A 16576-nucleotide genomic window follows, 5' to 3' on the forward strand; every position below is an offset into this window, starting at 1 on the left:
CTTACAGGTTAGAAGCATTTTTTAAAATATAAATCTCTTAGACTCAGTAATTTAAACTTAAACATAACTTCAGCCCTCACAGTACCCGAGACACATGTTGGTGCAACTTCCAATTTAGTTTTGAGAACCGACCTGATGGTGGGGAAGACTGGGTGGAATCCATCTTTTCTCCCTCTCTACTGCAAGGCAGACACACAGGTATCCCCTCACCCTTGTGCTGTCCCAGCGCCTCGCAGGGTATTGTGAGCAGCTCCATTGTCCTCTACAATTACCTGTGCACGTTAATCCTCCCCTGGGAAGTGGACATGCTTGAATATTTTTGTGAGGGAATAGAATAGTAAGCCCAGGCAGCTTCTCATGGATCTTGAGGGCCAGGTCTCATCCATCGAGGTCAGCTCAGCAACATCTCCAGATGATGCCATGCTCCCCTCTGCTGGGAAAGAAAACTGCAGGATATCACAGTGCTGGAAAATGACATTACTCCTGATTAAGTGCTAGATTTATGACTCCTGATGTCAGCTTAATGCACTTTAACAAAAGCTAGCCCCACTTGGTTGTATTTGTAGCTTTAAGGGGCTTGCATGTGTTCCTCATGTAGGACTTCCTGTGGTTATCCACTTAGAGTCATCCTGGGAGCCCAAAGGAGCAGAGTCTCCCTTAGGGCTCCCCAGTGAGTGCTCGGCCATAAGCACCAGCTGCAGTGTGGTCTGCAGCCCCATCTCTGTGGTGGCTCCAACCCATGCTTTCTCTTCTGTCCCAAAGACCCCGTGTTTCTCATTTATGGCTGCTCTCAGTGCACGTGTGTGTGTGTTTGTGTGTGTGTGCCTGTGTGTGTGTGTTTGTGTTGTGTGTGCGCGCGCGTGTGTGTTTATGTGTGTGTTTGTGTTTGTGTGTGTCTGTGTGTTTGTGTGTGTCTGTGTGTGTGTTTCTGTGTGTGTTTGTGTCTGTGTGTGTGTTTGTGTCTGTGTGTGCCTGTGTGTGTGTTTGTGTGTGTGTGTGTCTGTGTGTGTGTTTCTGTGTGTGTTTCTGTGTGTGTTTGTGTCTGTGTGTGTCTGTGTGTGTGTTTGTGTGTGTGTGTTTGTGCGTGTGTGTGTGTGTGCATTTTTTTTAAAAAACATCAACATCTTTCTTACAAGTTTTACTAAATTATTTGCAGCCGCATGGCCCCTGTAGACTCACTGTGACACTCACTATAGAATGAGCGTGGTTCCACACCAGTGCTGGAGTAGATCTCAGCAGGGACTTGGAGTTCACATATCACAGTTGGGAGTAAGCAGCTGCTCATCTGTAATGCAAGACAGAAAAGAAGGCGCGAGAAAAGCTTCAGCTGGGGCTCTGGGTGGCTTGGAGGAAGGAGACCACACATCTCACCGGGGAGATTAGAAACAATGCCAAGGAGGCAGAGAGTTTACCGAGAATTTGGTGAGTACATGTGCAGACAGTGCCAGCACTCGTGAGGAAGAGCAGCCTGGCTCAGGTAGAGAGTATGAACCACTGTGGATACAGCAGCTATGGAAGGCGGAGGGCGCCGAGACCTACCACTGGGTGCTGGCGAGGCTACAAAGGTGTGCGCGTGTATTCTTCTCCAGAATGTTCGTTCTGTGCCAGAGGTAGGGCTACCCTTTTTGCTCTCTTGAGCTGATAACCTGGTTTTTTAGGGTCGTTTATTTCCATGTTAAATATGTAAACTTGACCCAAAGGAAAGAAAATCCAAAGAAGTGAGGAGAACCGAGCACAGTTGTCCTGGACACACAATATGGCCACTGAGAACTGACCACAGGGACACTGGACACACAGGATGGTCACTGAGAACTGACCACAGGGACACTGGACACACAGGATGGTCACTGAGAACTGACCACAGGGACACTGGACACACAGGATGGTCACTGAGAACTGACCACAGGGACACTGCACACACAGGATGGTCACTGAGAACTGAGCACAGGGACACTGCACACACAGGATGGTCACTGAGAACTGACCACAGGGACACTGCACACACAAGATGGACCATATGACTGTAACCAGGAGAACAACTCTGTAACGTTAAGTTAGTGTGGAGGGCAGGGAAGAGACCCTGCTTCGTCAGAGCAGGAGACGCGAATGGCTTGATGTGGGAATTCATTCAGCCAATAGCCTTTTGGGTATCGACCATTGAGGGCATGGTCTGAGGTCTAAGCAGATGAAAACTGTGCTTGCTCTCTGTTGGTTGGTGGTCAGAGTTTGGTTCACAGCTTCCAGCACCCATAGAGGACCATGGCTCTCCACCCTTATCGTGAGATTTTTCCTCAAATAAATAAACACTTGTTCTTTATTCTGGGATCTTGTGGGTCTCTTTAATTATGCCTACAAGGACCCACAATGAAGGGGACAGCGGGGTGGACCTGGGAATCTAAGGTAACGCTGAGGGAAATGACTTTGTTTTGTGTATGGGTGTTTACCTGTATGTTTATCAATGCATCGTGTATATGCAATGCCATGGAGGCCAGCATAGGCCGTGAGCTCTTCTAGGACTGGAATTGCAGTTGTGAGCCACAGTGGAGCTGCTGGGAAACCCAGGGCCTCTGCAAGAGCAACAAGAGCAGCTCAGGGCTGAGCACCCTCCCAGCCACCATGGAATCCACACAGCGGTGGCGTTGTGGACATAAATGTGGTGCCTCATTCCAGTTTGAGGTTTGTTTGCTTGTTTTGAGACAGGGCCTCCCTCTTGTCTCACTCGCTATGTGTCCTAGATTGACTTCCAAGGTTTAGCCAACCGTTCTCATCCTTTTGTGTGCTAGGATTCTAGGTGTGAGATACCACATCTGCAATGAGCTTGACTTTCAAAGGGAGAGAATTTTAAATTTGTTTTGGGGCATGTTAATCACTGTAGGTCAGTAGTTCTCAACCTACGGATCATGACCCCTTTTGGGGGTCAAACAGCTTTTTCGTAGGGGTCATGAAAGGCGATTAGAAAACACAGATATTTACATTATGATTTGTAACAGTACCAAATTTACAGTTATAAAGTAGGAACAAAAATAATTTTATGGTTTGGGAACTGTACTAAAGGGTCTCAGCATTAGGAAGGTTGAGAACCACTGCTGTAGATAAAGATTATTTGAAGCTGGCCAGGCAGTGGTGCCAAAAAAAAAAAAAAAAGCTGAGAGATGGCTCAGCCATTAAAACATAAAAGATTTGAAGCTGTATGTAGCACACACCTATAATTCCGGACTGAGGCAGAATTGTAGAAAACCAACCAGGTAGGCCAAGCTGGAATAAACATAAAGACTTAAAACCAGGGGCTAGGAGAGTCTCATGTAGAAGTGAACTTGAAATTCAAAGACTGGGTCCCACTGAAAAAGAGGAGAGAGCACGGGTCAAGAGTCACCCTTGTTTTGGGTTATGAGACATCTGAAGGTGTCCGGCGGCAGCGGCACGAGAGTGCAAGGAACCCAGAACTCCAAAGAAGACGGGCATCTGGAGTTCCCGGATCCATGCCGGGCTCGCCGTGGAGTCTGTGGAACTGGGAGATGTGCTGGACAGAGCTTTGGTGACTAAGTGCCATCTGATGTTCTTACTGCATACAGCTTTAGTAGAGGGCAGGGACAGAAGCCACAGTCAGAGGCCATGGAGCAGGAACTTGGCGGGGGGAGTGAGGCCAGTCATGATTCTTGGTGGGAAAGGAAGGAGAGGGGGAAACACGGGGAACAGCCAGTGGGAGTCTTCAAAGGTCAGCCATGGAAGGACTGGATTGAGGAGAGAGTGAGGGTAGCCATCCCAGCAGAGGACAGGGGAGTGGGGGGCATGGGATGGAGAACTCCCGAGCCAGGCAGAGGAGCCAGACTGTGATGAACAGCGTTTCCATGAAATGCCCCGCGTCTTCTCAGTAAAGCAAGAAACAAGGAGTCAAAGGGAAGGAATGGGTGTAGGTAGGATTCAAAGACACCAGCTAAAGATGCCAGGAGCCATGGGAACAGTGTGGGCACAGCAGTGTTGCGAGTATAAGGCTTTGGAACAGCCCTGAAGCTTCTGATTCTGGGCTCCAGGCTTGGCAGGAAGTCAGGTGGAGGATGAAAACCAAAGGGGGTGTATGGGAGGAGTGGGGAGCAGGAGGAGGGACGAGAAAGGACTGCTGTCGGGTCACTTACTTCCGTGTCCTCCACTCTGTGCCTGTCTTTAGTGTCTCTAAACCCAACCACGCCCCCTCTGAGGTAGAAGGTCCGTCTGCAGCAGTCTAGGTGGTATGGCCTGCGGTGCTGGGCACTGCCTTGAGCAGTTTCTGTCCTAATCTTCTTTGCTGCTCTTGATAACCCCGTGAGTTAAAAAGAAGGAGTGCCAGCGTTCCTTTAGTAGCTGAGTCAAGAGAGGCTTGTTCATCCTCAGACATCCAGTGCTGAAAGGGAGCTTTAAGCCCAGCTGGGCTGACTGGGGTCTTGACCATGCTTAACCACTTTCTGCCAAAACCGGCCAAAGTCCCCATACAGGAATTGTCTCTTAAAATCACCCCATTTTTCTTGTAATAGCAAAAAGTAACATATATCCATAGTTTGTAAGTCATATCCCCTCCTTCCCTTCCTATTCTCCCTCCCTCTTCCAATCCTCCCTCCTCCCCCTCCCTCTCAGAGCCTTGCACACACCAAGGCCTCCAGCTGCATTCCCGTGCTCTAATATGTGACCTGCTGTGCCCTTCACATGTCCTTCAGTCTCACGTGTTCTTCATTAGATTGCCACACATCCTCGTGAGGTTTATAGCCACGTGCAGGACAGAGGAAGACACTGCCAACTCTGTGATTGCTGTCTTTATTAGTGGAGTCTCTGATGTTTAATCATTCCAGAAGGGCCTGGCACAAAAACCCTGTGGTTCTTTACTCTCAATTACGCTAGACTCCTTTTGGGAATGGCATTCTCACCATAGGTCTTCTGCTTTCATCCAGGTCATAGAACTCTGTATGTGGGGGTTCGGATGCCACTGGGCAGGCAGGGCCATCGGCACCACCGCACTCATGGCCAGAAGCACCGGAGACGAGGAGCGCGGGGCAAAGGAACCAGCCAGGGTGAAGAGGTCCTGGAAGCTTTGGCCCATGGTAATACCTTGGGGAGAGAGGGGTAGCACTCTGGGGAGAGGGGAGGTAACAACCCTGAGGAGAGAGGACCAGTGTCTATGAGAGGGTGATATGGTGATTCATGGGAATGCAGAAGGCATAGGCAGGTGGTCTTGATTTTCTAGCCCTTCGCTAGGGTTCCCAGGAAGAAGGAATGCTTCTAAGAACTAAAAATGTCTTCCTGAAATTGACATTTCAACACCTCAGTCAACACCATAAGTAATCCTTTGCTATTTAAAATTTGTCAGCTCTCTAGAAAACTAAAAAAATCTATTTTTATGTGTTTGGGTGTTTTGCCTGCATGTATGTTTATGCGCCACATGCTTGCCCGGTGCCTTTGGTGGCTAGAAGAGGGGACATATCCCTGGGACTGGAGTTAGACAGTTGTGAACTACGTGTGGGTGCTGGGAACTGAACTGATTTCTAGGTTCTCATGGGACCTCTGCAGTGGTCTTAGTTTATAGTTCTGCTCTCTGGTTTAAATGTTTACCCTTAGCCTTTTCCCTAAGAACAAAAGAACTTTTAAATCTGTATTCAGGACATCTATATATTCCCTTAGCTGTGAGGCAGAATGTTATTTTCGTTCTGACTTGGAGCTAGATACACATCCAGACCTTTCTCTGTTGGTTTTCTAGACACCCCCTCTCAGCATGTTCAGTTCATTCTGGGCACTGAGGACGACGAGGAGCATGTGCCTCATGAGCTGTTCACAGAGCTGGACGAGATCTGTCTGAGAGAGGGAGAGGATGCCAAGTGGAAGGAGACGGGGCCAGGTGAGGCCCTGAAGGAGCCGGGTCAGGAGCCCGGGGACAGGCAGGTGCACACCTCTCAGCAGGTGGCAGGCCTGCTTGCCCTGACTCTTCATGGCTGAAGTGGTAGCTAGGAGGCCTGGCTCCTGCTCACACTGATGTAGCTAGCGTTGATACATGGCCTACTGTGGCTGTTTCCCAGGGGCCGAGAGAGCTAAACAGGCCAGCTGGCCTGATGCCATGTGACAAGACGGTTAGTCTTCCGTGTTTCTGTCTTTGTGGATTTCTGAAGTCATATAGAGCACAGATAAAAATGTCATTTTTTTCTTAATACGGTTTGTCAATATGTCCAAATGATAAAGATTAAATTTGTAAAAGTCACGTTTCCTATAGACAATAAAATAAGTGAAGGTACGCAAAAGGAAGAAAATGACAGTTACCTTCAATCCTACTGTCCCAAGGCGAAAACAAGGCATATATTTAGGGTCTTATACATATATGTGTTTATAATTTTAGATTTGTCTTTAAATAAAAGTGGGATTAAGGTTGGGCATTGGTGATCCTCACCTTTAGTCCCAGCACTCAGGAGACAGAGACAAAGGAGTTCAAGGCCAGCCTGGTCTACAACGTGAGTTCCAGGACAGCAAGGGCTGTTACACGGAGAAACCCGTACTCAAAAAACAAAACAAAAAAGATTTGCACTGTGTCACAACTTGCTTTTCCAGTATTTTTGTGTCTGAACCAGGTGTTCCAGTGTTCTCTATGACCTTTTAGATATTTTGTCCTCTTGAAAAAAAAACCATCTTCTGTCTGTGGCATCTCATTATTGGCCGTGTTTGCAGGTGGCTGAAGTTTGAAGAGGATGTTGAAGATGGGGGAGAGCGTTGGAGCAAGCCTTACGTGGCCACCCTCTCTCTGCACAGTCTGTTTGAGCTGAGGAACTGCCTCATCAATGGCTCTGTCCTCCTGGACATGCGTGCAAGCAGCATAGAAGAAATTTCAGGTAAGGCTAATAAAGGGCCGAGACATTTTGCATAAATAGAAAGTATAAGAGGCAGGTGTTCTGGTGCACACCGGTAATCCTGGAAGTTGGCAGGGCTGAAGCAGGGTAAAGACGGGTTCAAGGCCTGCACTATACAGTGATACTTTATCTTAAGCAAAACAGACAGAACAAGGAAGTCAGAAAGAAAGAAAATGAAAGGACTGCTCAGATGGCTCAGTTAGTAAACATATTTGCTGGGCAACTTGAGTCCCACCCAGAAACTCATGACGGAAGAAGTAACTTAGGAAAGTTGTCCTCTGTCCTCCACGAAGACCCGATGGCGCACGCCTTCATCACACTCACGTGCACACTAATAATTGTGACAATCCTAATACCTAAAAGAAGAAAATTAAAGATTTAGCAGTATAAAGTATGTCATCTAGAACAGATTTGCAGGAACGTGAGCCATAGCATTCCCATGGTTCAGCGCAGCATGCAGGATAGACCTGTCTTGTGGGGTTTTCTGATGTGAACAGACTTTAAGATACTGTGGGGCGCAGCTTTGGAGACTACCAGATGGCATGTGGAACACTTCCCCTCAGATTGACTCCATTCTAGTAGACAGGTTAAAGATTTCTCCATTCCAAGTGTCTAAATAATCATGCCTCTCTAAGGACTTTTGGGGGCCCCGGGGGATGGAGGTCAGTACTGATGGACTCCTGTGCGAACTCTTTCCTAAGGCGGTGCCCCAGGTGTACTCCCAACTGTGGGGGAAGTAGAATTTTTTAAAAAAAAAAGTGAGTTCAGAGTTAGAGTCACGTTCACTGCTCTAGAGATAGTGGAACCTGCGAGAATGGAGCCCCAAAGTACAGTTTACACCCTGAAGACAGCGCCACAGGCAAGTCTCAGGTAGTGGGCAAGTTGCCCTTGGCAATTGGCAAAAACATGTTCTCTGTGGAGGCTTATAAAAACAGTAGCCAATCAGAAAGAGTGGACTCACCCCTGTCCAATCAATACACCTCATACAAACAGTAGCCAGTCGTAAAGAATAAACTTACTCCTGTCCAATCAATACACCTCATACAAACAGTAGCCAGTCGTAAAGAATAAACTTACTCCTGTCCAATCAATACACCTGGAAGGGGCACAAAAGCACATCCCAGAACAGTTGGGTGTTTTTGAAGAAACTGAGGTCCCAACACTCATGGTTTCTGGGAATTTTCCCAGAGTACTTTTATCTTCCCTCACACGACTCAACTCATAGACTTTAATCCAAGTGGGTCGCATCTGTATTTCATTGACTTCTGACTATGTGTATAAATGCCCATGAAGTTCCCCAGAAAGTTTGTGCCCTGTTTTTCAGTGGAGGAGCCCCGGAGAGTTAGTGATATTATAATCATCAAGAATGAGGAGACCCTGCTGAAGTCTGGGGGGTAGTACTCGATCAAATTAGCTGTAAGCAAGACGGAGGGTGAGCTAAAGGGAGCGTGAACCAGGTCGTTGGATCCGATCAGGTGAGATGGTGCTCCACTGCTGCAGAGGAAGGAGACCTTCCCTCCACCACCCCCGGCACAGGGCTGCTCCTTCCTGGACCCCAGATTAGGTACAAACCACATCCAAGCACCTGTTTCTAAGGTGATCTTTTATAAGTGGAAAAGAAAAGTTTAAGTGGCTGCTGTCTGACTCAGGCAGAAAAAGAAGCAGCAGATGACGTTGCAGGTGGAATTTTAGGAGAAGGGAAGGGGGTCCATGTTACAGTGGGCTAGGGCGCAGTGGTGACAGAGGTAGGGCTGAGGGGGGATGGGGTAGCAGATGAGGGAAGGGGGTTCTCTTAAGTGGGCTAGGATGCGGTGATGACAGAGGTAGGGCTGAGGGGGGATGGGGAAGCTGATGAGGGAAGGGGGGCAGGAATATTTGTCCCAGAGGGACAAAGGACCGCCTCCGAATAGGAGGAGACAGATGTGGCACATAGGCACATAACGGTAAAGTAGGAGAAATCTGTATTAGGGTGAGGTGTTTAATTTTAATTGGGCATGTTAATTAGGTGAGTCAAAGGGGGCTTCTGATAGCTGGACTCGAGTCAGTCTCAGGAGGAGGAGGTGGACAACAAGGGAAGAAACCTTGGTGGCAGCTTTAGGAATGCAATCCAAAGGTTTTTAAGCAAGGCAGAGGGGCTGAGGGAGAAGGGTAAGACCTGGCAGAGCCACCTATTCCAGTGGGCCAGGGTCCCCTCAGTGGGCCAGTGTCCCCTCAGTGGGCCAGGGTCCCCTCAGTGGGCCAGGGTCCCCTCAGTGGGCCAGGGCCCCTCAGTGGGCCAGTGTCCCCTCAGTGGGCCAGGGTCCCCTCAGTGGGCCAGGGTCCCCTCAGTGGGCCAGGGTCCCCTCAGTGGGCCCTACAGCAAGGGCTGATTGCCAGAGCAGCTCAGAAAGTAGAGTGGTGGGAATCACTTGATGGACTGGTTTTGGGCAGGAAGGGAAGAATGTTCAGGATTCTAGGTTGTGGCTGGATGACTAGAAAATCCGGAGGTCTGGTGGGTGGAAAGAGGATGGGTTTCATTTTGTACTTGCTAAGTTTTAGGGTGTGGGTACATCCAGATGATGTCTGCTCATAATCGAATCTTTGATGTGACTTGAGATAGGTCACACCGGTCCATGGCATTTGGTGCTTACAGTCTCCAGGGCAGTTGAGATCATTGAGGATAAAAATGGGGGTGGGGACACCACCTGTCTGAGGATGACTGCGGGGCATAAGCAGGCTGACGGAAGCGAGTCGCCCGTGGAGACTGAGCTCAGGAGTGCGGATGGTGAGGGGACAGCCAGTGCCAGCTGCCAAGCCTGTGTTAGCCACCAGGACTGCTGCAACCCAAGTCCACATGTGTGGCGGTAACACCTGGAATGCCAGCACTCAGAGGGTAAGGCAGGTAGATCAAGTTCAAGACCACTCTGGGCTTGTAGCAAGATCTCGTCTCAAAATGAAACCAATCAAACAATAAGTTTGGAAGCCGGAAATCTGAAATGAGTTCTTGGCAGAGCTGTGTTCCTAAAGGCCCAGAGCAGACACGGATTTTCGTGACACTTTGGCACTTGGCAGGGAGCGGCAGGTAATTCTTAAAGTACGATTGTTTGCTTTTGAGAATTTTAAGTGGGAAGAGAAAAGATAAAAACAATAGCTAGAAGAGGGCCCTGGTGGAATTTTCTTCTTTCAAAGTGCAGGATTTTGAAGCATGAGTGTTTATGAGAGAAGAAATAATCATTATAAAGGCTAAATATGCAGGACTCCTGCCTTGATTGCTCACCCCTCTGGTCCCGGCACATAGAACAGGCAGGAGGACCAGCTGCTCACAGCTCAATGTGGCAGCCATCAGCATGGGGAGACATTGGCGCTGTCCTCTCTGTATAGGGGAGACTGAGAAGAGAGTGGTCATGTAATTCCAAGGTCAGATAGGTCAGGAATAATGGAATTAGGGATAGAGTGTAGGGCCTGAAGCTCTGGACATTTATCTAGAGCCCTGATGACAGAACCAAGTAAGACCTTCCGCAAACCTTGATAGTTTTAATGCTGGTGATTGTCTTCAGTGAGCAGTTAACTAATTTAAATAATACATTTTTAAACTTTATTATTTCATTTTATATTCATATTTTATCTGCATGTATGTCTTCTGGAAAAGCAGCCCATGCTCCAAACCACGGAACCATCTCTCCATCCCCAATTTAACCTTTCTTTAGGCTGCACTTTCTTTTCTTTTATATACTTTTTTAAATTTATTTATTTATTTATTAAAGATTTCTGCCTCCTCCCTGCCACCGCCTTCCATTTCCCTCTCCCTCCCCTGATCAAGTCCCCCTCCCTCATCAGCTCGAAGAGCAATCAGGGTTCCCTGACCTGTGGGAAGTCCAAGGACCACCCACCTCCATCCAGGTCTAGTAAGGTGAGCATCCAAACTGCCTAGGCTCCCCCAAAGCCAGTACGTGCAGTAGGATCAAAAACTCATTGCCATTGTTCTTGAGTTCTCAGTAGTCCTCATTGTCTGCTATGTTCAGCAAGTCTGGTTTTATCCCATGCTTTTTCAGACCCAGGCCAGCTGGCCTTGGTGAGTTCCCGATAGAACATCCCCAATGTCTCAGTGTGTGGGTGCACCCCTTGTGGTCCAGAGTTCCTTGCTCGTGCTCTCTCTCCTTCTGCTCCTGATTTGGACCTTGAGATTTCAGTCCGGTGCTCCAATGTGGGTCTCTGACTCTGTCTCGTTTCATCGCCTGATGAAGGTTAATATTCAGGAGGATGCCTATATGTTTGTCTTTGGATTCACCTTCTTATTTAGCTTCTCTAGGATCGCGAATTATAGGCTCAATATCCTTTATTTATGGCTAGAAACCAAATATGAGTGAGTAATCCCATGTTCCTCTTTTAGGGTCTGGCTTACCTCACTCAGGATAGTGTTTTCTATTTCCATCCATTTGTATGCAAAATTCAAGAAGTCCTTGTTTTTTAGTGCTGAGTAGTACTCTAATATGTATATATTCCATACTTTCTTCATCCATTCTTCCATTGAAGGGCATCTAGGTTGTTTCCAGGTTCTGGCTATTACAAACAATGCTGCTATGAATATAGTTGAGCATATACTTTTGTTGTATGATAGGGCCTCTCTTGGGTATATTCCCAAGAGTGGTATTGCTGGGTCCAGTGTTGGTTGATCCCGAATTTCCTAGGAAACCGCCACACTGCTTTCCAAAGTGATTGCACAAGTTTGCATTCCCACCGGCAATGGATGAGTGTACCCCTTTCTCCACAACCTCTCCTGCAAAGGCTATCATTGGTGTTTTTGATTTTAGCCATTCTGACAGGTGTAAGATGGTATCTTAAAGTTGTCTTGATTTGCATTTCCCTGATCGCTAAGGAAGTTGAGCATGACCTTAAGTGTCTTTTGGCCATTTGAAGTTCTTCTGTTGAGAATTCTCTGTTCAGCTCAGTGCCCCATTTTATAATTGGGTTGATTATAGGCTGCACTTTCAAGTATCCACTGGAGCTCAAGGTTGCAGCATCCCTGACAGTTACAACAATGCTGGGCTCATGGAGGAAGGACAGCAGAGTTAAGAGGGTAATCGTGGGCTCTTAGTCAGCCAGAGCTGGACGCGAACCCTGGCTCTTCGGCTTCGCAGGTGTAAGAGCTTGGGGACTTTTGTAAGAACCGTGCCTTGGTTTCCTTGTTTGGAAGAACTCTGGCTCAGAAGTTAAGAGCATTTGCTCCTCCTGCAGAGGACTCAAGTTTGGTTCCCAGGACCACATTGTGTGGCTCATGGCCACTTGTAATTCCAGCTACAGGGGAGCTGATGATTCTCTTCCAGTCTTCCTGGGTACCTGCATACATATGGGGCATACACACACACACACATAAATATAGATAAAAAATCCATTTAAAAATAGAATTTAAAAAAGAATTTTCATCAAAATGCCCACTTTTTTGAGTTTCAGTGAGGACTGGACAGATGAAAACCCCATGGTACAGTTCTGGGCATGCATTAAATACTCAGAGACCTCGTTCCCTAAGCAATGGTTGGAGCTAAGCATAATGGCATACTCACCGTGATTAAGTCCTACCTTAAAAATTTTTTAATTAATTAGTTTTATTTTATACGTATGAGTCGTTTGATACCATGTGTGCATGTACACCACATGCCTGGTGCCCTTGGGGGCTATAAGAGGGTGTTGGGTCTCCTAGAACTGGAATTACAGATGGTTATGACCACCATGGGGGTACTCGGAATAGAACCCAGGTTCTCTGTAAGAGCAGTCAGTGTTCTTATCCATGGGGCCATCTCTCCAGCTCCAGTAAGTCCCACTCTTGCAGAAAGGTCACATTAACCCGGGAATTCATGGCAGCCTACGTAGCATAGTGACACTCTGTCCCTAAACCATGTGTTCACGTTGTTGTCTCGTTGTTAAATAAGCAAAGGACGGTGTTCCATACCTACAAAACCCAAATGCTCCTTCAGACAGGAAGCTGAAACCACCTTGGTGACGCTAGGAGAGCAGCTCATCTCTGCCTTTTCCCCCTTCCCCTGCCACCTCATACCCTTCCCCTTGAGTTCCTGAACTCTCCGTCTGAGTGTTGCTGTGAATGTCTCTTTCCTAGACCTGATACTGGACCAGCAAGAACTGTTCAGTGACCTGAATGACAGTATGAGGGTTAAAGTGCGGGAAGCCCTTCTCAAGAAACACCACCATCAGAATGATAGGCGGAGGAACAACCTCATTCCCATTGTCCGCTCCTGTGCTGAGGTTGGCAAGAAGCAATCGGACCCACATTCCATGGACAAAGATGGTAAGGACTTGGGGGTGTCTCTCTTTTTCTCTCTGTTGAAAACACATTTGGGGACCAGTTGGCGATGCGGAATTACTGCAGGGCGAGGCTGTGACACTTAGGCCCCTGGACTCCTTGATGGGTAGTGAGCTGGGTGACTAGGATGCTCCCTTCTCCGTGTGCCCTTGGATAGCATTCCAGTGGGGACTGCGAGGTGAGGGATGTATCCCCTGTGCTCCCAGAGAAGGTGTAGCTCTGGGGAGAATGGTCACATCGATGAGGAGCTGGGCCAGAGAAGGTGAGCTGCAGCCTTGTCCAGTTAAACAAAAGTCTGCTTAGACACAAACTGCTGTGGTCTAGCCAGGCCTCCAGGCTTGTGCTTTGGCTCCACCCCCTGGAGAGTGTATGGCCCTGGACAATCTTCACATCGCACTTAATAAAGACAATGGCAGGACCTTCCTTCCATTTGTTGTGGGATTTCTGTGTGTTAGCTTATGTCCATAGCCTGTGTACAGGCGCGGGTGGGCCCAGCTGTTAACCACTTCTCTTGCCATGGCTGGGCGAGGCCTCGCCTGCAGCTTCTCCTCCTTTGCTGGCAAGCTGTTTGCCAAGCTCTGTGCAGAGGTGCTGGCGCACTGAGGGTCAGGATGGCTCTCTGCAGAGAGAAAGGAAGATAGGAAGGTAATGGAGGACTAGACCTCTGCCTTCTTAGCACTGAGTGCAGGGACAGACGTGATGGACTCTGCTTCATAGTCCTCCCAGCCTGTAGAGGTCACAGCTGGCTGTGATGGATGGCTGGATCTGAGGGGAAGGAGGGGCAAGCCCTTGGCAGATTCTGTTTGACTGTCTCCAAATAGGTCAGACTGTTTCTCCTCAGTCTGCTCCAACTACGAGTCTTGAGGTGAAAAACGGAGTGAATTGCGAGCACAGTCCTGTGGATCTAAGCAAGGTGAGGAGACATGGCAGGTTGACTTCTAGACCGAAGGTTATCTGTAGTGGAGCCCAGGGTCTTCCGGAATCTTTCTGGGGTCTGGTAAGCTCCGATGGCTCATGAGCCTTCCCCAGGAGCAGCACTGCTCTGTGAAAAGGGACGCCATCTTCCTTGTTGTCTCCCTGTGCACACTCAGCCAGCCGACTCAGCGCAGTGAAGGCAGCCTGCTGCTGAGCCCCACTGCCCCGGCTCCCGGTGCATTAGTGACCCTCTGGCACCTGCTGCCGTGCATCCTTCTCACTCTCGTCACTGTTGTCACTGCAGTATTTTGCCGCTGCCTCCTAAAGCTCGTGATGTCTGGCTCTTCTTGGAGGGCTGTGGCTGCTGCATCTGATGGAGCAGTCAGTATTTGCAAGGAGAAATAACATGACCCAGAACTCCCGAGGCGCTTCCTCCCAGAGGAGCATGGTGGGGTGGGATGAAAGTTCTCGGACTTAAACTTTGATTCTTGAGTGGCTCAGTGGCTAAAGGTGTTGCTGCCTGAATTCTGCCCTGAAACCCACACAGTGGTGGAGGAACTGATTTTCACAAGGTGTTCTCTGGCTTCCATACATGGACTGCAGCCTGTGTAGACACACACACATACAACACCTAAACACACACCCCACACACTAAATTACATATAGTTTATATGTGCTATAAATGATAAATGTGTGTGTGTGTGTGCACACTCATGCGTGTATTCTATACTCCGTAGTTGTAGTCAGAATTCTCTCCCTGAATCTTAATCTCTTCCCCTTTTTTTTTAAAATAGTGGACTGATCTGATCTATGATCGCTCCATTCAGGGTTTTTATAAAAATCAAATAAAACAGTGAGGAACTCTTCTGTAACCTTGAGTGATACTTGAAGAGAATGATTGCCAGCGAAGCCGATGGCTCCTAAATTCTCAAAGGCTCCTGTGTACTTTCAGGTGGACCTTCATTTCATGAAAAAAATTCCCACTGGGGCAGAGGCCTCCAATGTCTTGGTTGGAGAGGTGGACACTCTGGACCGTCCCATCGTCGCCTTTGTGAGGCTCTCCCCAGCTGTGCTCCTCTCGGGCCTGACAGAAGTGCCCATCCCAACAAGGTACCTGGGTCCTGCCCCGAGCTGAGTGACCTGTGTGAGCACTGGCGCTAGCAGCTAGTTAGTACCAGAAGTTAGGGTGGGCCGTTCGGAGAGAGTGTTTAAAATTCCTTGGTGAGCTATGAAAGTGGGGGTGAAGGGAGGATGAGGGGTGGGGGGGAGTGAGTTCTAAGTTTTAAGGCTGTGACCATGAGTACTGTTGGCCTTGGAAGAAGAGCCCAGGAGAACAGGGAAAGAGCACAGCAAGGTCCAGTGGATTGTCACACCAGGAGGCCTTCGTCTCCAGGGAACTGTCTCTAGGGAAAGGTACTGATGTCTTTCCACAGTGCTGGCAGGACTTGGCTATTTGTGTGCCCCAAGGTGGTGACGTGGTGATTCAGAGCCCCACTGATTATAGAGAGTGCACAGATGTCCAGAACACAATTCACGCTCCTCTCCAGGACTTGGTCATTTCAACTTCTTATCCTTCCCTTTCTCTGTCATTTTCTTAATAGAACAATGGATGGGGATTAGATAACCTTGAATTTACACAGCGGTGCAGTGTTTTGAAAAGACATCCTTTCTATGGCTAGGAACTGTGTCTATGGTAACGCTAAGAAGCCCAGCCAGCCACGTTATTGAATGATGTCTTATTAATAGCTCTGAATGGCGCCTGGCCATAGCAGGCTGATGTTCTTCTTGAAGGCGGTGATGGTCTCTGTGTGGTAGTCGGGGCGAGGTTTGCTATTTAGAGTGGATAAGATGTCCCTTCTCCTTCTTTATTTATGTAGCTCCCTCTTTTGTGTGTTTTGGCAGATTTTTGTTTATCTTGCTGGGCCCAGTAAGAAAAGGTCAGCAGTACCACGAGATTGGCAGATCCATGGCCACCATCATGACCGATGAGGTACAGACCACTCTGCCTTCCATCCACTCATCTCGTAATTAGTGAGCATTTCTCTCTCGCGGAAGCTGTGTGCGTTGTTGGGGATACGATAAGGACTGTGGCAGCATCTGCTGGGAAGCATCCGGGACTTCTCTAGGAGCCATTCAAAGAGAACCACACCCTCTGGGAGACTTTCCTTGCAGTTCCATTGCTTGTTTGTTTATAGACAGGTTCTTAGTAGCCCAGGTTGGCCTTGAACACCTAGTGCTGGGATTATAAGCATGTACCACTATGGCCACTTAACTCTCCCTTTTTTAAGTAATCCAAGATGCAAAGACATCATTTTCTGGGAGAATTATTATTGCCAAGTAAAATGTGTCAACTCATATTTAATGTAGCTCATGAAGCCTGAGTTAACTTTCTAGAGAATATAGTTAATTAAATATGTTGAACTTATTTGTATAAAGAAATACTCCTGTTCCCTGGAAAGAGAGGTTTGCATAAGGTCAGGCTGTGCCCTCGGGCAGTGTCATGTGGAGG

General features: G+C 48.1%; 1 protein-coding gene across 1 annotated transcript in view; it reads left to right on the forward strand.

Moving 5' to 3' along the window:
* The window catches only part of LOC142844140 (electroneutral sodium bicarbonate exchanger 1-like), a 36168-nt gene that overhangs the window by 18801 nt on the left and 791 nt on the right, over positions 1 to 16576 (forward strand). Inside the window, exons 3-9 of the mRNA XM_075962439.1 lie at positions 4920 to 5069; positions 5723 to 5852; positions 6673 to 6839; positions 12949 to 13137; positions 13974 to 14065; positions 15020 to 15177; positions 15970 to 16057. Of these exons, the coding sequence (XP_075818554.1) occupies positions 4920 to 5069; positions 5723 to 5852; positions 6673 to 6839; positions 12949 to 13137; positions 13974 to 14065; positions 15020 to 15177; positions 15970 to 16057 (974 nt within the window). The remainder of the gene's footprint in view (positions 1 to 4919; positions 5070 to 5722; positions 5853 to 6672; positions 6840 to 12948; positions 13138 to 13973; positions 14066 to 15019; positions 15178 to 15969; positions 16058 to 16576) is intronic.

The sequence above is a fragment of the Microtus pennsylvanicus genome, chromosome 2, assembly GCF_037038515.1.
Source record: "Microtus pennsylvanicus isolate mMicPen1 chromosome 2, mMicPen1.hap1, whole genome shotgun sequence".
NCBI classification, from domain to species: Eukaryota; Metazoa; Chordata; class Mammalia; order Rodentia; family Cricetidae; genus Microtus; species Microtus pennsylvanicus.